At 65.0% G+C, this 24075-nt stretch overlaps 1 protein-coding gene across 3 annotated transcripts in view; it reads left to right on the top strand.

The window, feature by feature from the left end:
* TSNARE1 (t-SNARE domain containing 1) overlaps window positions 1–20117 on the top strand; it is a 39425-nt gene extending 19308 nt beyond the window's left edge. For all 3 annotated transcript variants that reach the window (XM_070392460.1, XM_070392459.1, XM_070392461.1), the window contains exons 8-12: window positions 1262–1420; window positions 5744–5816; window positions 7632–7714; window positions 17683–17789; window positions 20004–20117. In XM_070392460.1, coding sequence (XP_070248561.1) covers window positions 1262–1420; window positions 5744–5816; window positions 7632–7714; window positions 17683–17778 — 411 coding nt within the window. In that variant the 3' untranslated portion in view covers window positions 17779–17789; window positions 20004–20117. The remainder of the gene's footprint in view (window positions 1–1261; window positions 1421–5743; window positions 5817–7631; window positions 7715–17682; window positions 17790–20003) is intronic.
* The last annotated feature ends 3958 nt before the right edge of the window (window positions 20118–24075 follow it).

The raw sequence follows: 24075 nt of genomic DNA, 5'->3' as shown, positions 1-24075 counted from the left end.
CCTGTTTCTTGTCCTGAGCTGCGGGGAGGGCAGCGGTACCTGTGGATGGGCCATTACGCGGGTCCCCAGCCCACATGTCTGCACAGTAGCTGGCAACCTTGCCCCGGGCGAGGGCCCCTGTCTCTGCAGGTGAGGATGGAGGCCCTGCCCGGTCCTCCCGGGGGGCCGAGCCGCAGGGAGGGAGGCGGGGGCAGGCCTGTGGGGCAGCCCCTCCCGGAGGGCAGTGGTCAGTGCTGCTTTGGCCAGGAGGCTTGCCCGCAGGTGCTTTAGAACTTTCACTTCATCCCATCTGCCCTGAGCTTATTGTCTAAAGGCCGCGGCGAGGAGGGTTAGCGGCCCCACCGGCCCACCGGCCGGCCCCTGTGCCTGAGAGCGGTGCAGCCACCTGCGGGCCGGAGCCGTGAGGGAGAAGGCTGCCGTCACACCTGCCCTCCTAGCCCCGGGCCCTGGGCCCTGGGCCGTCCCCCCACCCCCCGCAGGCGCAGGCCCTGCAGGCTTTGTCACTCCGGTGCTGCAGCTCTTGTGTGGACTTCCTGGTTTCTGTGCCCAGCAAGCACGTCTGGGCGCTGGGCTCTCGCCGTCCATGGTGCTGCCCCCAGGCCTGGCCAGGTGCCTTCCCGTCCCGAATGTGCGGGAAGAACTTGAGACTGGACCATGCTCCTGGGCGGGGCTGGGGGTGGGGACAAGCATGGCCGTAGCTGCCGCCCACGGGACCCTGCTCATGACCTGCAGGCCCCCCGCTGAGTGGTCCTCTGACCCCCTGGAGTCATCCCCAGGAGGCAGGGCCATGGGCGGCTCTGGGAGGCCTCTGCGTGGCCCTGGCTGAGGCTGGGTGGTACTGCCACGTGCCCGCCGCAGCCAGGCTCGGGGTGGCCAAGGCGCGGGCACAGGCTGCAGGCGGGGCCAGTGTCTGCCTGTTCCTGACCCCTGCCCCCCACCCACAGCAGCCCCATGCCCAGTGGCTCTGCGGGGACGAACCCCCAGCACAGGGTGGAGGCCCAGGCCCGCTGCCCCACCAGGGTGGGGGGGGGTGGGAGATAGGGGGTGGGGTAGGGGATGAGGGGTGGGGAATGGGGGTGGGGGTGGGTGGGGTAGGGGGGTAGGGGGTAGGGGATGGGGGATGGGCGTGGGGGAGGGGATGGGATGGGGTGGGAGCACAGCCTCCCCGAGGCGCCTGGTGGGTGAGCCAAGGCTGGGCCTCAGGGAGGAGCCGCTGCTGCCAGAGGGGCCGGGGCCTGGTAACAGTCTGTCATCATCACAGAGTCCCTGGGCCCCTCCGGCCGCGCTGGCTGAGCAGGAGGAGAGCTTCACCGGGGGCGACAGCGAGCGACAGGGCCCGGCACAGATGCTGCTTCCGGAGCTCACGGAGCAGGACCTGGAGGCCATGTGGCTGCGTGAGGAGGCCGTCCTGCGGCTCGAGGTGAGGCCCGTGTGGTGTGGTGTGCACCCTGTGGTGTGCGTGTGCGCCATGTGGTGGGGTGATGGTAGGGGTGGGGGTCAGGTGGGTGATGGTAGGGGTGGGGTGGGTGATGGTAGGGGTGGGGGTGGGGTGGGTGATGGTAGGGGTGGGGGTGGGGTGGGTGATGGTAGGGGTGGGGGTGGGGTGGGTGATGGTGGGGGTGGGGGTGGGGTGGGTGATGGTAGGGTGGGGGTGGGGTGAGTGATGGTAGGGGTGGGGGTGGGGTGGGTGATGGTGGGGGTGGGGGTGGGGTGAGTGATGGTAGGGGTGGGGGTGGGGTGGGTGATGGTGGGGGTGGAAGTGGGGTGGGTGATAGTAGGGGTGGGGGTGGGGTGGGTGATGGTAGGGGTGGGGGTGGGGTGGGTGATGGTAGGGGTGGGGGTGGGGTGGGTGATGGTAGGGGTGGGGGTGGGGTGGGTGATGGTGGGGGTGGAAGTGGGGTGGGTGATGGTAGGGGTGGGGGTGGGGTGGGTGATGGTAGGGGTGGGGGTGGGTGATGGTGGGGGTGGAAGTGGGGTGGGTGATAGTAGGGGTGGGGGTGGGGTGGGTGATGGTAGGGGTGGGGGTGGGGTGGGTGATGGTAGGGGTGGGGGTCAGGTGGGTGATGGTAGGGGTGGGGTGGGTGAGTTCGGGTGAGACTCCTCGCAAGGCTGTGGGTGAGAGGCTCTGCTGACCTGGCTCACACGCACCTTCTCATCCGCCCCCACGAGCCCCGTGGGAGTAAGACCCACATTCCAGCGTCACTAACTGGGAGGAGCCCTGTCACGTGGCCCTGGCCAGGCAGGTGTGGGCCTCGCGGGGCCTCGTGCCCGGCGCCTGACGTGGAGCGGGCTGTCCTCCGGGTCTGACGCCTGCCCCTGCGCTGGCCTTCTTCCCGGAGGAGGAGGAGGAGGAGGAGGAGGAGGAGGAGGAGGACGTGGAGGTCACTGCAGCCACCAGGCAGGGCTGGGCCCGCCTCCTGGGGAGGAGAGGTCAGAGGAGAGGGTGCCTGCCCACCATTGCCAACGCGGCGGCTGGCCAGGCGCTGGTCCGGCCTGCAGACCAGGAGCCGTCACAGCCCACCCCCAGCCGGGTCTGCCAGCCCCCCTCACCTGCTCACCTGCGAGCACTGGGCTCCCTGCTCCCCTTGGAGCAGGTGTTAGCTCAGAGCCCCAGCTGCTCGGTTGCCATGGCTACCTGGCAGCTTAGGAGGGAGGAGGGGCCAGGAAGCAGCTCCAGGCTGAGCAGGGCCGGCCCAGCCCTCCCATAGTTGGTGCTGGGAGCCCAGTGCAGGGTAGGTGCTCTGGCTGAAACCTGGCTGATATCGAGCTATAAACACCGAATAAATCAACGCAGAGTTTGCTGTTCCGTGAACCGGAACCGATGTCTTTGTAGGTGGAGGGTTGCCAAGACCCTCCTTGTGTAGGAGACTGTGCTGGGAAGCGCAGTGGTGTTTGCGGAGCCTGCACCGAGGGTTTCTTGTGCCCCGTGCAGCTCTCGGAGCCAGTGGCCGGAGAGTGAGGAGGCTCTGCGAGCCCCAGGAGCCCACGTGTCCGCAGCAGTCGGGAAAGTGGGGGCACAACTTAAACATTTACTAGCGAAGGTGTCTCTCAGCCTCGCCCCCACGCTCGCTGCCCTGCGCGCTCTGGTGCCCACGCCTGGCACACGGCCCCGTCCCTGGCACCTTTTGCACCGCGGTTAGGGCTGCTCGACGCTCCCGGAGGACTCCGTCTGGGCAGCTCCAGAGGTGTCTCGGCCGCCGAGCAGCCAGCTCAAGCCCAACCCAGCACTGAGGACAGGACTGCGGGAGCGGGGTTCCCGCCCTGGCTCCCGGGATCCAGACCTCTGGGGTGTCCTCCAGGCTGCCTGGGCGCCGGGCCCCACCTGCCCCGGGCGGCCTCCGTCGGAGCTGAGGCTGCCCAGGCTCGGTGCCCTGGAGTGACTGGCGGGTCCTTGTCCCGCCAGCGCCTGTGCCCAGACGCGCCCACTGCGCTCCTCCTCGGGCACCTCCCCCTGGCCAGCCTCGCAGGAGAGGTCTGCCCACGGAGGCCGCGTGTGCCCTGGCCCAGGTCGAGCTGGCGTGTGGTTGGTCAGTGCACCTCGGGCGGGCGGGTGGGCAGGAACCTGGACTGTGGGGGTGGGTCAGTCTGTCTTCGGCCCTGGCCAGCCTGCAGCCCTGGTCGTGACCTGAGGGTGGTGCCTCAGCAAGGCCTCCCCGCCCACGGGGCACCAGGAAAGGCCCAGGCTCGGGCACCCGCACCCACAGGCCCCGCGCTTGCCACCACCTTCCCTGTGGCCCTGACCCCGCAGAGCTAAGCCCGGGAATTCAGTTCTGATCAGTGGTGTGTGGGGGTTCGGGCCCGTGCTGAGCACGCGCTTCCCAGAACTCCCGGGAGGAGCTGCGTTTCCCCGTCAGGGGCGAGGTCACCCTGTGGTGATTGATCCATCGATCCTTCTCAGAATGAGCTAATGAGCGGGGAGTTCGTGGGTGGGGCGGGGCTTACAGAGGGGAGTCTGTGGGCTTGGCTCACCAGCATCCTGGCTGCTCTGCTGGGCGAATGGAGTTAAGTTGGAGTCGGTGTCATGGGAGATGCCAGAGGCAGCGTGATGTGTGGGGCGGGGGATGCCCAGGTGCTCAGGCTCCAAGTTTCTGCTCCTCACCCTGCACACCAGCTTCATCGCAGTGGGGCTACCATCCATCCACCCACTATCCACCCACTATCCACCCATCCACCCACTATCCACCCACCCAGCCACCCAACCATCCACCCACCCACCCATCCACCCACTATCCACCCACCCATCCATCCACCATCCACCCACTATCCACCACCCATCCATCCACCATCCACCCACCCACCCACTCAACCATCCATCCATCCACCCACTATCCAGCCACCCAGCCACCCAGCCACCCAACCATCCACCCATCCATCCACCCACCATCCACCCATCCACCCATCCACCCACTATCCACCCACCCAGCCATCCATCTATCCACCCATCCACCCACCCACCCATCCACCCACTATCCACCCACCCAGCCACCCAGCCACCCAACCATCCACCCACCATCCACCCACCCACCCACCCACCCATCCACCCACTATCCACCCATCCACCCACTATCCACCCACCCAGCCATCCATCTATCCACCCATCCACCCACCCACCCATCCACCCACTATCCACCCACCCAGCCACCCAACCATCCACCCACCATCCACCCACCATCCACCCATCCACCCATCCACCCACTATCCACCCACCCAGCCATCCATCTATCCACCCATCCACCCACCCACCCATCCACCCACTATCCACCCACCCAGCCACCCAGCCACCCAACCATCCACCCACCATCCACCCACCCACCCACCCACCCATCCACCCACTATCCACCCATCCACCCACTATCCACCCACCCAGCCATCCATCTATCCACCCATCCACCCACCCACCCATCCACCCACTATCCACCCACCCAGCCACCCAACCATCCACCCACCATCCACCCACCATCCACCCATCCACCCATCCACCCACTATCCACCCACCCAGCCATCCATCTATCCACCCATCCACCCACCCACCCATCCACCCACTATCCACCCACCCAGCCACCCAGCCACCCAACCATCCACCCACCATCCACCCACCCACCCACCCACCCATCCACCCACTATCCACCCATCCACCCACTATCCACCCACCCAGCCATCCATCTATCCACCCATCCACCCACCCACCCATCCACCCACTATCCACCCACCCAGCCACCCAACCATCCACCCACCATCCACCCACCCACCCAGCCACCCAACCATCCACCCACCCAACCATCCACCCACCCATCCATCCACCATCCATCCATCCATCCATCCACCCACCACCCACCCACCTTCAGGATTCACTGGGCAGCGCCTGTGTGTGGCGTATGCAGTGCTAACACACAGAGCAGAGCCCGTTGGGGGGTGGGGTGTGAAGTGCCTACGGGAGAGAGCAGACAGCTCGTCCCTCTGGTGAGGGCTGTGGGGCAGAGCTGGGGACCCCGTCCTGCCCAAGACTCAGCCCTCGGGGGGCCAGCGCTGTGCTCTGGACCGTGCGGAGTCATGGCCGGCGGCACTCAGAGAGTTTGGGGTTGGCCTTGGAGACAGCGTTCAGATCCCAGCCCTGCCTCTGACTCGGGGGCTGACCTGGCACCAGGCGGGCTTGTCGGCTGCGGCTCTCGCTCAGCACTCGGATGCCAGGCCTGGGCCTCCGCCTGCAGCCCGGACAGCTCATGGCACCGTCTTGTCTCCACAGAGCGACCTGCTGGATGTGACCCAGATCCTCAAGGACTTGGCGGCCATGGTGTCGGAGCAAGGAGAGGCAGTCGGTGGGTGTCCCGCCCCGCCCGCCTGCCCCTGCTCCCCGTCCAGCTGCCCTGGGAGGAGCCAGGCCAGGGCGGGTTCTGGGGTCTGAGTGTCTCCTCCCCTAGGAAGTGGGGGGCGGGGCACATACAGGAGGGGCCCACCCATTCTGCTCGGGAAGGTCCTGGCCTCCGTGCCCCCGGGGTTCCTCCCCCCCAGGGCTGCACGCGGTAGGACAGGAGCTGAGTGCTGGGGTGGGGTGGGGCGGGGCACCCGAGGTCCTGATTCTGCTGCTGGTGGGTCCTGTGGCCTCTTCTCCTGGAGCGGTGCGTGTGGGGGCAGCACCGCGGGAGGGGCTGTGTCCTGCTGTTTCCAGTTCCCTCCTGTGAGGGCCTCTGGCCCCCCCTGGGCCGGCCCCCACACTGAGTGGTCCCCCCACACTGGTGCTCAGGGGGGTTCCCTGCTGCTCCCCTGGGCCCAGGTGCCCAGAATCAACATGGTCAGCCCCCTGCCAGGCCAAGGCCCCCCTGCACCCGCTCCTTGGCTGAGCGAGGCCCCCCTGGGAGCCCACGCCGTGCCGGAGCCCTGCCTCCAGCAGGCTCCCCTCGCCGGCCCGCAGCTCTGTTCTTGTCCGAGACCCTGCGACCTCCTGGTGCCGTGTGTGCCCCAGGAGGAGTAAGTGGTGAGGACGTCACCTGCCCTGGGCCTGTCCCCCCTCAGGGCGCCCTCTGCCTCCAACCCGCCTGTCACCATCCTCCCAACACTTGCTCCTCGGGCCTCAGCCTGGGAGTGGCCTGGCAGTACTGTCACTGGTTTGTTGAGTGACAGGGAGCGAGAGGGGTGGGACAGGACGTCCCCCTGAGGCTGAGGGGGCAGGGAAGTGCCGCTGAGGCCGAAGTGGGGCTGGTGGCAGAGATGACCACAGAGGCCCAGGCCTGCAGCTCCTCCCTCGGGGTCCGCACTGGCCTGGGCTCAGGCAGGTCACCCTGCAGGCTAAGCTGCCGTGGGCAGTGAAGGGGCGGCCACAGTGCCTGGGCCTGAGGCTCTGAGTGGTAGCTCTCCTGTCTCCCCTGTGCCCCGTGCATCCCGGGGTGCACCCCATGCTCTGTGCATGTTTGGGAGGCTGGTGCTGAAGGGGGTTCTCCTTGGCCCCCCAGAGGCCTGGCCAAGGCTGAGTGCCCTGCACAGGGCCAGGTCTGAGCGATGGGCTGGCCCTGCAGAGCCACCCTGGCCGGCCCGGGATGGTCGGGAGGAGAGGAAGGCGATGGCTGGGGCTGATGAAGCGCCCGTCCTGTGGGGGCTGCACCCCACCTGGCAGCCTCTGGGGCTCAGGGGGAGGGAGCTGCCCTGCAGGGTTGTGGTGAATGGTCCAGGGTAGCTGCGGCTGAGGCTCCCCCCACCTGTCCCCCTCGCCACTCCTCCCTCCCCCCACCCCTGTCCTGGGGTGGCCAGGATGCTCATCCTCTGGTCAGCGCCCCAAGGGCCAGCGCCCAGAGGTGCTCACAGACTGGCCTTAGCCCTCCCCGTGGCTCCACAGCCCTGCCCTCCTCAGTGGCTGAGGCCCTGCCAGTGGGAGCCGCCCAGGGGGCAGAATCTACCAGCCCGGCCTCCACCCTGTCCTGAGGGGCTGTCCTGCCCAAGGGGCACCTCCAGGCCTCTGTCCTGATGGTTTGGGCCGGGCAGTGCTATGCCAGGCCAGTGCCCGGCGCCCAGCTGCAGCCACTGCCTCTCGGAGGCCAGACTCCTCACCTGCACCTCAGGGACCAGGAAGGGGAGGTGCTGCCCCTCGGTTCCCGCCCCTCAGTCTCCAGGAATAACCGCTCCTGTTGTCTGATTCGCAGATAGTATTGAAGCCAGCCTGGAGGCGGCATCCTCGCACACTGAGGCCGCCAGCCAGCTCCTGGCTGAAGCCAGCCGGCACCACGTAAGTCAGAGGGACAGCCCACGGCCTCGGCCCCTGTCCCATCCCAGATGGCTCAGGCCTGACCTCCCCGGAGAGGGCCACGCCCACAGGGCATTTCTGAGTGCAGGACTGGCATGAGGGGCGGGTGGCGGGTCTATGCCTCTAGGGTAGTCACCCTGCCTCCTGTGGTGTCACCCGTGGAGGCTTAAGGGCCCCGTGGGCTGGGGGATAGGGGGATGGATGGATGTATGGATGGATAGGTGGATGGGTGGATGAGGGGGATGGATGGATGGATGAGGGGGATGATGGATGGATGAGGGGGTGGATGGGTGGATGAGGGGGGTGGATGGATGGATGAGGGGGATGATGGATGGATGAGGGGGTGGATGGATGGATGAGGGGGGTGGATGGATGGATGAGGGGGATGATGGATGGATGAGGGGGATGGATGGATGGATGAGGGGGTGGATGGGTGGTTGAGGGGGTGGATAGATGGGTGGATGAGGGGGTGGATGGATGGATGAGGGGGATGGATGGATGGATGGGGGGATGGATGGATAGATGGATAGATGGATGAGGGAGTGGATGGATAGATGGATGAGGGGGTGGATGGATGGATGAGGGGGATGATGGATGGATGAGGGGGTGGATGGGTGGATGGATAGGTGGATGGGTGGATGAGGGGGATGGATGGATGAGGGGGATGATGGATGGATGAGGGGGTGGATGGGTGGTTGAGGGGGTGGATAGATGGGTGGATGAGGGGGTGGATGGGTGGATGAGGGGGTGGATGGATGGATGGGGGGATGGATGGATAGATGGATAGATGGATGAGGGAGTGGATGGATAGATGGATGAGGGGGTGGATGGGTGGATGAGGGGGTGGATGGGTGGGTGAGGGGGTGGATGGATGGATGAGGGGGTGGATGGGTGGATTAGGAGGTGGATGGGTGGATGAGGGGGTGGATGAGGGGGTGGATGGATGGGTGGATGTAGGGAAGGAGGATGGAAGGAAGGAGATGGATGGGTGGACGAGAGGTGGTGATTGAAAATGGGTTGGCAGGTAGATGAGCAGATGAGTGAGTGGGTATATAACTAGGCAGAGGGACAGGGTGGTGGCTAGACAATGGCCAACTTGGTGGGTGCTCAGGTGGGTGGCGGGCAGTTGGGTGCTGGTGGATGCAGATGTTGGTTCCTGCCTCAGGCAGCGCCCCCTCTGACAAGGCTCCTGTACCCCATGTGCTCCCCCAGATCAGGTGGGCCTGGGTTCAAGGCTGGCACTGCTGCAACTCAGCTTCATGGTGACTTTGGGGGTGGCCCCCTCCTTTGAGCCTGCGGGATGGCGCCATGTCGGGGAGGGGGGCATGGGTGCCACACCTGCTGTCCATGCTGCCCCGGGCGCTGACTCCAGCCCAGGTGTGAGAGCCTGCGCTCACTGTGCCCAGCACCCACCCTGTGCGCCTTCACACTCGTGTTTACCCGGTGCTGGGCGGGCGCTGCTGGGCTGGGGGGCGGTGTGTGGTTTGGGGTTGCTGAGGCACCCCGGTTTTATGTATTTATTTATTATTATTAATATATTTCTATTGGTTTCAGAGAGGAAGGGAGAGGGAGAGATAGAAACATCAATGATGAGAGAGTCATGGATCAGCTGCCTCCTGCACTCCCCACACTGGGGATCGAGCCCACAACCCGGGCATGTGCCCTGACTAGGAATCAAACTGTGACCTCCTGGTTCCTAGGTCGATGCTCACCCACTGAGCCCGCCGCCAGGCGTCATTCCTGTTTTATAGACCAGGGTTGGGATTGACCCCGCCTGTGGGCCTGGCCAGGGTGTCTGGTTCGAGGGCAGGGAGGTGGAACTGGCCTGAGAGGCTGACAGGACCCTCTGCAGCTGGACTGGCCCCCCAGGCACAGTGCTCCGCCCAGCACCCCTCCCTCCTGCCCCAGCTTTGCCTGGTGACCCCCCTCCCCCGACTGCTCCAGAGGTGAGGAGGGGACACCACCGTGGAGGGTGGTTGGGGGACTGGCGTGTGCCTGGGAAGGTCCCTTTCAAGGCAGAAACAATGTGGTGTTAAAGTGGTGGGGAATGTGGGCTCATTTTCAGCAGCTGTATGCAAATTGCATGCAAATGAGACTATTTTCCTTCAAGTTCAGAGGAACAGTGTTCTGAGTCCCGTGGGCCCAGCCTCTTGCTCTCATTCGGAGCAGGAGCCCCTGGGAAGCTGGCTGGGCGGGGCGGCCACCGCTGTGCTTCGCAGAGGAGCTGGCCCTGCATCCTGCCTGGGACCTGGCCCCAACTCTCAGCAACTGGGGCGGCCCTGAGCATGTGGCTTAGCTCTGATGGTTTTCCCCACACCCCTGCGCGGTCGGAGGCTCAGAGGAGAGCGCCACCCCCTGTGGCACGATGGAGCTGGGTCACAGCCAGTGGGGGCACCGCGGGGGTGGACACCCTGGTGCCCAGTGCCGGCCGCTCCTGCTCCTGCTCCCCTCCCCCCCCCCTCCCCCCGCTGCCCACGAGTTATTAATCCGTCTCCTTGTCTGTTTACCTCTTGACAGCAGAAAAGAGAAACAACAGAATTAAACCAAACGCACGGCCCCGACATCAAACTCTAAAGTGCGCGGCGCTCTGCAGATAGAGGGTGTGGGGGGCGGGGGGCGGGGGGGGGGCGCGGGAGCGGTGGGGGAGGCCCGTGGGATGGAGCTGCTCCTCTAATGAGCCACAGCCTGGCTCCTGGGCAGGGCCTTCTCGGGCCTAAACGAGGCTGCAGCAGGCAGGGCAGAGGCAGCGCCACGGGGATGGGCAGGTGCGCGCCTTGAGCTGGGAGGGAGGCGTGAGCAGGAGACCCCCTCAGCCTCCTTGTCCTTCCATGAATGTTTGTTTATTTATTTTGTTGATTTCAGGGAGGAAGGGAGAGGGAGATAGAAACATCCACGATGAGAGAGAATCGTTGATCAGCTGCCTCCTGCACGGCCTTCATGGGGGATCGAGGAGCCCGCAGCCAGGCCTGTGCCCTTGCCTGGGAATCGAACCGTGACCTCCTCCTTGTCCTTTTTTTTTTTTTTTTTTAAATATTTTATTGATTTTTTACAGAGAGGAAGGGAGAGGGATAGAGAGTTAGAAACATCGATGAGAGAGAAACATCGATCAGCTGCCTCCTGCACGCTCCCCACTGGGGATGTGCCCACAACCAAGGTACATGCCCTTGACCGGAATCGAACCTGGGACCCTTGAGTCCGCAGGCTGACGCTCTATCCACTGAGCCAAACCGGTCAGGGCTTCCTTGTCCTTTCCTGATGGTGGTTCTGGGGCCCTGGCTTCTCTTTTGGAGCCCTGGCTGCAGGGAATGGCCGGCTCCCAGGAAGGTCCCTATAACGGGCTCGGCGTTTGAGAACAGAGGCCTGACCCCAGGCCAGGGTGGGACGTCTGGTCTCATTCCAGGCGACTTGGGCTTGACCTGTCACTCGCCTTCTGTGACCCTGGGCCTCAGCATGCCCATCATTGGCATGGGCTCCTGGTCCGCAGACGGCTCCAGGCCTGAGCGTCAGCACCACGGACAGTGCCACAGCTCCTGCTGGGCAGGCGGGGCAGGCACCCAGCATCCTTCAGGGTCCCCTGTGCCCTCCGCCGCCGGACACAGACCCCAGGCCTGGAGCCGTGCCACTGGCCGTCTGTGAGGGCCCGGGAGGGAGGACAGTCGCTGGGGATGGTCTCTGTGCGGGTCCCCTGTGCAGGTGGTGGAGGCAGAGACCCTGCTGCCTCACACCCGTGTGAGTTCCTGGCCAGGCCAACTCTGTGGTCTCCACCCGGGGATGGGGGAGGGGGTGCGGGGGGTAGTCAGCTGCTGCCGCGGGGCAACCACGAGGGCTCATTAGGAACTGGGGCCTCCGCCTGGGGGGGCCTCGCCGTGGGCTCCAGAGCCAGCGTGGTGGCACGGGAGATGCACCCACAGAGCCTGGTTCTCCTCGAATGATTCAGTCCCCCCCTTCCCATCGTCGGAGGGCCAGTCCATGCAGCCCCTCCCGCCCGCTGCCGGCGGCTCTGCCGCAGTCGGCTCCCACACGCGTGGTCGGGTCCCTGCCCCTCGCACGACTCTTCGCTGTCTGTCACCCCAGCTGCGCTAGTGACGCCATCTGGGAGGCGGACTGTCACCCTACCCTTCGGGGGCGCCTGGCCCCTCCCTCCCTCTGCCCCCTCCTGTGTATATTTGGGAGCCGCCCTGGGAGCGTGTCTGTTGCAGTTGCCTGGACTCGGGGTCAGTTTGCTGAGGGCTGACACCTCTCGATCCGGGTCCTTTCGTCTGTGAACACAGGATCTCCCAGCTTATTTCCATCTATGGCGATGTGCTAAATACACTTAGACAGCCTGGCCGGCGCAGCTCAGTGGTTAGCATCGACCTATGACCCAGGAGGTCATGGTCCTATTCCTGGTCAGGACCCATGCCCGGGTTGTGGGCTGGATCCCCAGTGTGGGGTGTGCAGGAGGCAGCCGATCCATAATTCTCTCTCATCCTTGATCTTTCTATCTCTCCCCCCTCCCTTTCTCTCTGAAATCAATACAAATATATTTTTAAAAATTCTTTAAAAAAATAAATGCACTTGGACAACAACTTGCTCCAGCAATAGCTTCCCAGTTATTGCTCCAGCAATAGCCTCCCAGTCTTTTTAAAGGCTCCCTCCTCAGTGTAGAGGTTTGTCTTTAAACAGCTGCTGGGCCCACAACCGCAGCGGCCGGCGGTGGGACCGGTGTGACCGGCAAAGGGAGCGCTCGGGCCGCCACGCCTTGGAGTGTCTTGTCTGCCCCTCGCCTAGGCCTCCTCTGAGCTGCCCTCTGATGAGACCCTGTCACCCACAGCAGCGCTGTTCTCCCCTCGGCTCCGCCTGCCGCAGACAAGCTCCCCGTCCTGGCCACGGAGGGTGCCCTCCCCTCGGGTGCCCACCCTGCCGGTGCCAGCACACGCGGGCCCTCTGGCAGCGCCTGGGGGACAGGCCTTGAGGTTGCAGGGACCCCACGGCCCGTCCCAGAGGAGGCGGAGAGCTCTCTGCGCCCATGCCCGTCCTCGTCCTCAGGAGGAGTGAGTGCGGGTCAGCGCAGAACTCTGCAGCCTCCCCGCAGCGGAACGTGCCGATGCGATCGCGCTGGCGTGTGTCACCCGCTTGAACACGGGGTGTTTTTGATGCGAGCACTTAAAAACAATCCATTCCACACCCATCTACCCAAACGCGCTGATTTTGAATAATTCTTTGAAACGGAGTCTAAATATATACAAAGAGACGTTTCTGAAATGTCACGGATTCTGAAGACATTTGCATGAGAAGCAGCTTCTGAGGACACGGTAGGGGCGGGAGGTTCCGCAGGGACGAGGGTCCCCGTGGGTCAGAGGGACGACACCCAGTGCCCACGTGCCCACCCAGCCCCTCCGGGAGCCCTGGGGAGTCACTGCCTTCTCTGAACTGCCGGACCTCAGGGACCTCAGGGAGCAGGGCCTGGGTGCCCGCAGGGCCCGGCAGATGGTGGGAGGGGAGCTCCCTGCCCCCCCTCCTCTCCCTTCTCTCTACCCCTCCCCCCTGAGCCTCCCCAGGGAGCCCTGCCACAGGACACAGCCCAGGGCCCCTTGGTCTCTGCTTCACCCTTGGTGAGAAGGTGCGTCCCACTGGCGGGGCCTGCGCCGCTGCTGGTCCTGATGGCCCCTAGGAGGCTCTGGAAGCTGTGCCTGTGGCTGGAGGCAGCTCTGTGTCTGTGCGGTGAGCAGGGAGCTCCCCTCCACCCCCCGCACGCCCCAGGCTGTCCCTGAGGGAAGGGAGTTCCTGGGAGAACAGCCTTGTTCCGGAGGAAAGCACCCCAGGGCTCAGGGCCGAGCGACTCCCTTGCGCCTCTGTCTGGTGCTGTGCAGAGCTCGGGCTGAGCTTCTCCGAGGCCCGGGTCACGCCCCTGCCCGCCCACTGGCTGTCCCCGGAGGACACCCTGCACGCTGGTCTCGGTGGAAGGGGACCATGCGGAGGGGCTCCTGCGTGGGGGCCCTTGGACTGACAGCCCAGTGTCCGTCCTTCCTCACCGAGGACACAGAGCCCATGAGGCCTGAGGGCGGCGTGTGCCGGGCCCTTCCCTGGACCCCGCTGTTGGTCATCCTGTTTCCATTGAGCCTCGCCAAGTTGGGGGCGGCACTCGGCCGAACGTCGCCCCGTCTTCAAGAGCCTAGTGGGAGAGGGGCAGGAGCAGAGTGGGCGATGGGCGGGCCTTGCACCGAGGGAAGCAGGGGGCTGTGGAAGCCCAGTGCAGGGGGAGCATCAGGGAGGGCATCCTGGAGGCAGTGCCACTGGATTTGGTTTTGGAGAATGAGGGAGAGTTCTCTAAGTGAAAGTGCCCAGGCTGAGACCCCACAGAGCTGGGAGGCTAGGCAGCCTCCTGGGGCCTCCTCCGGCCTCGTGGGCCCAACTGGGGCGGCAGGAAGCAGTGGGTCTGGGGCTCAGAAGGTGGAGCTCTTTCCCAGCCGGTGGATCAGCTTGACAGCGACTGCACGGGAGGCTCCGACCGGCACGATGACACTAATTGGGCCCCAATCGGGAGCGTAATTTGGGTTAATTGGCTCCCCACCAGCCTCCTGCGTGAGGGGCTGTCATTTCAGACAATCAGTCACAGCAGATGCTGGGGCACCCAGGGTATGGGAGCGAGGGGCAGGCGGAGCGCCCTTCCTGGGGGCGGGGTAGGGCTGACCACCCCTTGCCCCACTGGCCTCGGCCCGCTCTGCCCCCCTCCCCACAGACGGGGCGGCCGGGACGGGGGCATCGGTGGCCTCACAGATCTGGGGCCGGCAGTCGGGCTCAGGCGGCCGCAGGGTTGGCCCCCAAGGCCCCTGGTCCAGGCCCTGACCTTGGTCCCCATGTCCTCTCTCCCTGTGTCTCTGTGCCCAAGCGTCCCCCTCTCCTAAGGACGCCAGGCAGATGGGGTCCGGGCCCACCCTAGGGACCCGCTATGGTGGGATCACCTCTGTGAAGGCCCCTCAACAAGGAAGTCCCATCCGGGGCCCTGCGGGTCGGGACTCCCCAGGAATCTGGGAGACACAGCCAACCCTGACACCTGTCTCTCGCGTCAGCGTTGTGCTGTCCCCACAGCTCTCTGTCCCCACCCGCCAGCCCAGGGGTGAGGGCTTGATGTGGACATGGGTGCGTCCATCCGTCCATCCGTCCGTCCATCCACCATCCATCCACCCGTCCATCCTTATATCCGCCCATCCATCCATCCATCTGTCCATCCTTATATCCATCCATCCTTATATCCGCCCATTCGTCCATCCATCCATCCGTCCATCCGTCCGTGCATCCACCCGTCCATCCATCAGTCCATCCTTACATCCATCCGTCCGTCCATCCATCCACCCATCCACCCATCCACCCATCCACCCATCCACCCATCCACCCATCCTTAACATTCATCTGTCCAGTGGCCCCGCCTGGGCCCTGGGCTTTCTGCCTTCAGAAATGAGCTCCAGGAAGTGAGGGGTGAGCTCTCGGCACCTCAATGGCTGATGGCCGTCCTGGCGCCCCCCGCAGGCGCAGAGCTGTTCACAGGAAAGCGCCCGCTCTCTCAGGGAGTCTCCCCACGCTATCCCAGAATGTCCCCAGTATGGTCCGTGCGTCTCCATCGGCCCGGGTGCAGGCTGTGTCCAGGGGCGGCCCCCTGCTCCCCAGCTTGGGAAGGGGCTCCCACTCATTGGGCTCCTGGTGGAGTGAGGTGTGGCCTCTGCCTCCTGATGCTGGGGCTGCCCTGAGCCCTGAGATGATGTGGGGGGGCAGGCGCTCCTTCCCCTGCCCGGGAGCCCCCTCTGGTGGGGGTGGGGGTGGGGGTGGGTGCAGATGCCGGGCCTGGAGTGGGAGGCTGTGGGAGGGGCGCTGCCTGGTGACAGGAGGGAGCTGGCAGGGCTGGGGCTCTGAGCACCCCATCAAAGGCCTGTCACCGCCTCCACCATATGTCCCAGCCGAGCATCTGGCAGCTCAGGCCCTGCCTGTCATGGCTCGCCCTCCTCTTCCCCTTGAAGTCACTGCAGAGGCCCAGTGGGTTTGCTGGGTGGGGGGTTGGGAGAGTGGGGGAGGCAGGCAGGGGGTGGGCTGGAGAGGCCAGCTGGGTGGAAGCTGATCAGAGCCTGGGAAGTCCCGCCTCTGTCCCCCACATCCCCTCTGGGTGACCTGCCCGGCTTCTCATAGGGTCACCCTCACTCCAGCCGGCCTTGCGGCTCCCGGCTCCCCCCCGTTCAGTCTGGGGTGGGGGTGGCGGATGGACAGGAGGTCCAGGAGCCACAGGCCTGAGTGTGTCACACACACAAGCAGGAGCTGCCCTGCCCAGCGCGAGGCCGGCCCGTCCCAGGGAGGCTGAGCTGGTCAGGCAGGGCCGCGTGGGCAGGGCCCTGACAGGTGGCAAGCGCGGGCCAGTGTGGTCCCGTCAGCTGGGCTCTGCCGGCCACGCTGGTGGGGAGCGGGGCAGCGGCCGGGGTCACGGTCAGGCCTCGGTGCGGGACGGTGTGCAGCCAGACCCTGTGACCCGGTTGCTGTGTTTCTACGGGTGCAGCAGGCTACTCGGGGCTCGGTTTGCCTCCGTCTTTGTTTAGGGAACGGGGTGTGCAGGAGGGCGGACCCCGCAGGGCACCCTGTCTGTAGGGGGGGTGATGAGAGCAGGCCTTGCTGCTGGGTTCCAGTCCTGCTCTCTCACTAGCTGGTGGCCTTAGGCCTCTCTCTCTTTCAAAAATATATTTTTATTGATTTCATAGAGGAAGGGAGAGGGAGAGATAGAAAGATCAGGGATCAGAGAGAATCATGGACCGGCTGCCTCCTGTATACCCCACACTGGGGATGGAGCCCACAACCCAGGCCTGTGCCCCGACGGGAATCGAACGTGACCTCATGGTTCATAGGGTGACGCTCAGCCCCTGAGCCACGCAGACTGGGCTTGGGCCAGTCTCTTCATTGCTCTGAGCTCTCACCTGCAGATGGGTGTCCCCAGGACCTGCCCCCCAGGGCGGGGGGAGGGGGGAGGGTGCCGTGAGCGAATCCACACAGCCCGGTGCCCAGCAGCTGGCAAGGGCTGGGGAAGGGCGCCCCCTGCTGACGGGGCCACAGTGGTGGACTGGCCCCAGGGACAGAATCCAGGCCCACAGGCCGCACATGGATGGCGGGTGCTGTCCTGGGTCCTGAAGGGCTCGGGGCTCTCAGCGGCCCTGAGCCCCTCCCTGCCAGGAGGGCTGTGGATTCCTGACTGCTCCCCGCCCCCCCCCCCCCCCCCGCCACCTGCTGTGAGCTCCTGGGCGGAGCTGATCCCCTCTGGCTGCCCCCCTCCGCCCCCCATCCTGGCCCCCTGTGCCCCCTCCTGCACACGCTGGCCTGTCTGTTCAGCATGTGTCTCAGGTCCTCCCACACTGGCTGGGGCAGGTCACATGACCTCTGAGCATGTCTTGCCCTCGGGCCCAGGGCCTTTGCGATGATGGCTGGTCTTTGGGCTGGTGTGTGGGTCCCTCCCGAGGTGGAAGGACCCGAGGCAACTGGTGCAGCTGGTCATCCAACCAGTGCCCCACATCTGAGAACCACCCGAGAGCAGGACCTGCATCCTCACCCCAAAGCTCACTGTGGACACCAAGCCCCAAACTCAAGTTCAGCCCCACCTACTCCAGGAGCACCAGCCCCGCACTGCTGTCACCTGTCCTGACAGAAGCACCCAAGGCCCTGAAAGGGGTGTGAGCAGCTGGCAGCCGCCTGCCCGGCTGCTCGGAGCTGGGCCGCTCCTCCTGGGCCCGGCTCCAGGCCCCGCCCACAGCCGCTCTCGATGAGCTTGGGTGCCAGCTCAGGGCAGACCCCTCCCGAGGGACAGCTTCTGCCTGGGCTCTGCCCCAGGGTGGGCCCGGCCCTCTGCACGCCACCGTCCCCAGCAGGCATGAGCCTTGTGCCCCACCACCCCGGATGGGAGGCTGGGGGCCAAGACACAGCAACCTCTTTCTCTCTCCCAGCTCCAGAGACACAAGATGAAGTGCTACTTCCTGTCGGCTGGAGTCACTGCTGTGCTGGTCGTCATCCTCGTCATCGCCACCTCTGTCCCCAAGTGATGCCACCTGTGGTAGGTGCCCCAGCCCCAACCGTCATCCCTCCATCACCCACACATCCGTCTTTCTATCCATCATCCAGCCACCACCCATCTAGCCCTCTATCACCCATCCTTCCATCTGTTACCCATCTATCCACCCATCCACTATCCATCATCCATCCATCATCCATCCATCACCCAACCATCATCCATTCATCACTCTATCATCCACTCATTTATCATCCATCATCCATCCATCCATCATCTATCCATCCATCCATCATCCATTTATCATCCATTATCCATACATTTATCATCCATCATCCATCCACCCATCCATCACCCATCCATCCATCCATCATCCATCCATCCTTCCATCCATCTGTCCATCCATCCATCATCCATACATTTATCATCCATTCGTCCACCCATCCAGCATCCATTCATACATCCATCATCCATTCATCCATCCACCCATCATTCATCCATCCATCCATTTATCCATCACCCATCATTTATCATTTATCATCCATCCATACTTCCATCCATCATCCATCCATTTATCATCCATCATTTATCTATCCTTCCATCCATCCATCATCCATCCATCTATCCATCCATCCATCCATCCTTCATCCACCCAACTATCTGTCATCCATCTATCCATTTATCCATCACCCACCCACCCATTCGCCCATCCATCCATCCATCCGTCCGTCCATCCATCCATCCGTCCGTCCGTCCATCCATCCTCCTCTGTGTCAGGCCCAGGTGTCTCCGTAGGGAACATGGCAGACGGGCCCTCTTCCTGGACTCACAGCCAGCCTGTCGCCCCCGTTACGCACGCACTGACTCCCCGAAGGTCACGACTGGCCGTTCACTTGGGCAGTCAGTAGGCAGAGGATGGGGGCTGTGTGGTGGGCGTGTGCTGGGAGCCCTGGGGAGGGAGGAGGCTCCTGGTGGGGAGCCCAGTCAGGGAGCCTCATGGAGACCCGCCGGGCTGGGGAGTGGGGCGTTCCCAGAGCTCAGCGCCCTGGGCAGGAGCTGGAGGGGGACTCGATTGGGACAACAGGTGATGCGCCTTGAGTGACAGCGCGGAGCCACCGCTGCGTGTCGGGCAGGTGTCCGAGTTATTCATTGCTGGGCAATAATTAGCTTAAGACGTAGCGTCCAAAAGCAACACCAGGCACTCACTACCTCACGGTTTCCATGGGCGAGGGATTCCGAAGTGGCTACCTGGGGGCTGTCCCGAGGCCGGGCTGGGACGCCAGGAGAGTAAGGAGCCGGCTCCCATCTGTGCTGGGCTCTGGCGCCGGGGAGGCCCGGGAGGGCTCACATGCGCGGGCAGGTCCCAGTCTGGCTGAGCCACTGCTGAGCGGGATGCAGGGGTCTTGGTTCCCTAGGATGCTAGGCAGTGTGGCCGCCGGCGCCCTCACGTGCTGACCAGGGACAGAGGGGCTGTCAGGGAGGCGGGACAGAGGGCGTGGGCCTGGGAAGGTGGGCTTGGGCGCCGCAGACAGGGCTCCTGCTGGTCAGACCAGGGGGAGGGGCCCTCCCCTTGCTCCTGCGACCTGGGGTGGGCATAGCTCCGGCTGCAGGCCCCGCTGTGGGAGGGGTTCCCCAATTCCTCCAGCCCCAAGCCCCCAGCACCATCTTCCCGGGGCTCAATGGGACCCCGGGCCCCCCTCCCGCCACGGGACTCGGTTTCCCGTGGTGACACGGGCGATGCCTGCCTCCCTCCCTCACTGCTGAGTTGCCTGAGGACAAAGGCAGACGGAGGCTAAATATAAGCAGCACTTTGAGGAGGGAGGGGCTGTCGTTCAACACGGGGCTCTGATTCCTGCCGAGACAGGCGCCCGAGGGGGGCTCAGGCTCTTGCCTGGGGAGAGCTGGGTGAACGCGGGTGCACGTGCCGTGTCTGCCGGGGCGAGGCCGCCCCAAGCTGCCTGGGCTCCGCCCTTCCCGCTGAGGGTTCACCCGCAGGCGCTGGTGGGGGGGGGGCGGGAAGGGGCCGGGGCGGGGGGCGGCGTCCAGTCGGCAGGCGGAGAGGGCCTTGCACCCACTCTCACGGCCGGCCCGGCCGCAGGTGAGAGGGTGCTGCTCCGAGGCCCCGCTCTGGGAGGCTGTGGGCTCCCCGCGGGGCTGGCAGGTGGGAAGAGCCAGGCCGGGGGCCGCGCTGGCCTCTCGCCCCTGTGGTCACTGCCAGGTCACCTTCTCGGTGGAGCTGATCAAGCCCATTGTTTGCAGGTGGAGGCTGTCACCGGGCCTGGCGACCCAGGAGAGCGTTGCACCGCCGTCCCCACTGGGCACTGCCCACCACCGCCCGCCCGCCGCTCCTCCCAATAAACCGCCTCCGCTCAGCCCGTGCGTGTCTCCTCCTGGGGCCCCCGGGGCCTCCTTCTGGCTCCGGGCACATGAGATGGAGCCTGGCTGTGTGAGTGTGTGTGTGTGTGTGTGAGAGGAGGTGGTTGTGTGTGTGTGTGTGAGTGTGTGTGTGTGAGAGGGAGGTGGTTGTGTGTGTGTGAGAGTGTGTGTGAGTGTGTGTGTGAGGGAGGTGGCTCTGTGTGTGTGTGTAAGGTGGTGAGTGTGTGTGTGTGAGGGAGGTGGCGGGTGTGTGTGTGAGTGTGTGTGAGTGTGTGTGTGAGTGTGTGTGTGAGGGAGGTGGCTCTGTGTGTGTGTGTGTAAGGTGGTGAGTGTGTGTGTGTGTGTGTGTGAGAGTGTGAGCTCAGTGCTCTCGGGTGAGTGTGCTGGCTGAGGGGGACGGGGTGGGGGATGTGTACTGGGGGTGGTGACTGCTGTGGGGCCCGGCCCCTCCCGTGGAGACCCCGAAACCTGGGCCCTGGAAGCCTCTCGGGGCTGGAGGCTGCTCCTGAGACCCCACCTGCTCTGCCTCCTGACACCAGCCGGGCCGGGGCAGGATACAGGGGTCCTGGCTGGGGCAGGAGAGAGGGGCCGTGGGGGAGACGCCCTCACAGGCGGGGCAGGGAGCACTGTGGGTGGAGGCAGGAGGCAGACTCTGGCTGTGGGGCGGGTGCGGCAGGCAGACCGAGGGAGGCACTGCCCCCAGGTCCCCGTAGAGCTCGGGGCCTCGCGGCAGAAGGGGCCCACCTGGGAGGCGCCCCCCGAGGGTCTCAGGCGCAGCTTCCTGCAGGTGAGCCGAGGGCCCCTCCCTCCGCGGCCCAGGCCCCAGTCCTGCGGGGGAGAGGGTCTAAAAGGTTTGGGTCCAGGATGCTTTGTCCCACCTGCTTCAGGTTTAAGATTCTGCGCAGCTCTCTCTTCCCTGGGGACAGGGAGCTGCGGGCGCGGCGGGGTGTGGGGCGCAGCCTGGACAGTGGGGCTGGCAGACCGACGGGGGCAGAGCGCGGCCGCCTCCTCAGCTTGGCTGCCGTGACGGTGGCTGCCCAGGCCCCAGGGGCGTCTGCGGGAGGTGCCGGGAGCAAATTGGATTTTACACGCCGGCCTCAGGTGTGGGGGCAGCCGGGGGACAGGCCTGCGGCTGGGCTGGGCGTCTGAGCCCGCAGCCCGGCACCTGGCAGCTGCTGGCCAGGCTGGGAGGGACTGGGAGGGGGGCTGCGGGAGGCGGGGCAGCCCTGGACGGGGGGGGGGGGGGGGGGGGGGGGGGGGGGGGGGAATGGAGGGGCTAGTCTCTGCCTCAGCGGGAAACCTGAGACCTGGAGGCACCGGGTGGGGCCCTGGAAGTTGAGGTCCCCGTGCTGGGCTGCGGCCCCTTGTGACAGAAGAGGACCCTGAGCCGGAGAACGGGTTGGCCTGCAGGAGGACACGGGCTGGGTTCTGCCTCGCCTGCCTCTGAGCTGCATGACCTTGGAGCGTCCGGGGGGGGGGGGGGGTGGGGGGGGGCGGGCGGGGAGGGGGGCTGGCAGCCCTCCTGTGTGCCCTGCAGGGCCCTGAGCACCCCCTGCTGGCCCATCAGCACTGCCCTGGCCCCAGTGGAGCAGCTATCTGGGGTGAGAAGTTGAGCCGGTGGCGAGGGCAGCTCGGGGCCAGCACGGGCCAGGAGGCCGGCGCCCCGGACAGTGCTGATGTCAGCGGCAGCTGCCGGCGCCCGGCTGGACACAGAGCCTCCCGCCCAAGGAGTCCGGGTGACCTTCAGCTCCTCCGTGTGGAGCCGCGTGAGGCTGAGAGCCACGCGCTGTCCCTGCCGAGCCAGCCCCGCCAGAGGCCTGCCCGGCGGTGCCCATCGGCTACGGGCACAGGACGGGGCAGGGATCGCCTCCCAGAGCCAGCAGGGCTGGGGAGGACCCTCCTGTCCCTCCTCCTGGGACCACAGGGAACCCGGTTCCCCCGTCACACGGCCCCGGGGGTGGAGCAGGAATGAGAAGTGTCTCCTGGTTTCCAGGCCGGACAGGGTTCTCGGAACGGAGTTGGGTTGGGATTGTTGAACTTCCCTTTCAGGGAGGCTGGGGAGGGGGGAGGACCCGGCCTCGGCACGTGGCACGTGGCTCAGAGGCGTTTGCTCAGTGGGGGTCACACCTCAAGCACCCATGTCCCTTCCTTCCACTTCTCCTCAGTCACGTCTCTTCCTGGCCATCCTCTCGGCCTCCTCAGTGCCCTGGAGGAAGCATCCATTCCTCATGCACCTGTCCATCCATCCATCATCCATCCCTCATCCCTCCCTCCTCCATCCCTCCCTCCTCCATTCATCCCTCCTCCATCCATCCATCTATCACCCATCCCACATCCCTCCCTCCTCCATCCCTCCTCTATCCATCCATCCCTCACCCATCCATCCATCCATCCATCCCTCATCCCTCCCTCCTCCATTCATCCATCCCTCCTCCTTCCATCCCTCCTCCATCCATCCCTCCTCCATCTATCACCCCTCCTCCATCCATCCCTCATCCATTCATCCATCCATCCATCCATCCCTCCTCCATCCATCCCTCATCCATTCATCCATCCCTCCTCCTTCCATCCCTCATCCATCCCTCACCCATCCATCCATCCATCCATCCATCCCTCACCCATCCATCCATCCATCCATCCCTCCTCCATCCATCCCTCCTCCATCCATCCATCCCTCATCCATCCATCCATCCATCCACCCTCACCCATCCATCCACCCTCATCCATCCATCCTCCATCCCTCCTCCATCCATCCCTCATCCATCCATCCATCCATCCATCCCTCCTCCATCCATTCTTCCCTCATCCATCCATCCCTCCCTCATGCATCCACTCATCCATTCATCCCCTGTTTACTCATCCACTCAACCATCCATCTGCTTGGTCATTTGCCCATCCATTCACTCTCCTGATGGCTGTGTGCTCTAAGCGCCCCCTCACCTGGGCTTGGTTCAGGAAATAAAAGAGGACCCTGCTCTCTGGAGCCCCGTGATGGGGAGCCACGTGCACACCAAGGAGCCACAGTGGCTGTGGGAGGCTCGCAGGAACACAGGTGGCACCGGGCAGGCAGCCAGGTGCTCGGCCAGCCAGGCATGGCTCCCCGAGGAGGCGGCCGGGAGCTGCAGGCCGGGCAGGGCGCGCCCTCCTTCCGCCCAGAGGCCCAGAGCCATCTTCAGCCCGAGGTTTTCAGTTCTCTCTCGAACCCAGTCCCTGCTCCCTTCCCTTCGCGAGTTTCCATTTGAATACCCAAATTGTTTACTCGCTGAAATCAATCGACAAGGGACCCTCTTGTATTTGCAATTCAATTGCCTATGATACACTGTACCCCAATCACAGCTCCGATGGGTTCCTTTCCAATTTATTTTTCTCCTAACGCTCTCCTCTGCGGCAATTCCGAGACTAATGGTCCCCGGATCCCCTCATCAGGAGAGAAGGATGGCGAGGCGCTACAGTTCGCGGTGGGCGCTCTGATCGGTGGGCTCAGACAGGCCTGTCCCTCCCCTGCCCCACCCTGCCCCGGACTCCCCACCCGGAGGGCCTGGGCCGCTACCGGACACGCCTCTCTCCACTCCAGGCCTCAGTTTCCCAGTCTGTGAAGTGGGCCCGAGGGTCTCAGGGCCCCGGCAGCTGTGCCCGTGTCTGTCCACGGCGGCGTCGTGTCTTTCTGGGCCACCTGTCCCCATCTGTCTGTCTTCAGTGTCCTGCCCAGGCAGCCGCCTGCTCTGAGCCACAGCTGCCCGCGAGGCACTCCCTCTGCTGGTCACCATCCCACCTTCACCTCCGGGGACTGGCATTCGGGGGCCTGGGGGCCACTTCCGTGCGGGGCTGGCCAGCTGGGTGTGCAGGGAGGGTGGCCCCACCACCCCCTTTCCAGATGGGGCACCGAGGGACCAGCCAGGGCTGTGACCCTGCACAGCTCCGGTCAGCCGCTGGGCTGAGCCCCGAGTGGGGTGGC

The sequence above is a fragment of the Myotis yumanensis genome, unplaced genomic scaffold (assembly GCF_028538775.1).
Source record: "Myotis yumanensis isolate MYYU_CA2020_CCGP unplaced genomic scaffold, mMyoYum1.0.hap1 SCAF_15, whole genome shotgun sequence".
NCBI lineage: Eukaryota > Metazoa > Chordata > Mammalia > Chiroptera > Vespertilionidae > Myotis > Myotis yumanensis.
Note: the sequence above shows the minus strand (reverse complement) of the source record. Positions and strands in the feature narration are given on the sequence as shown.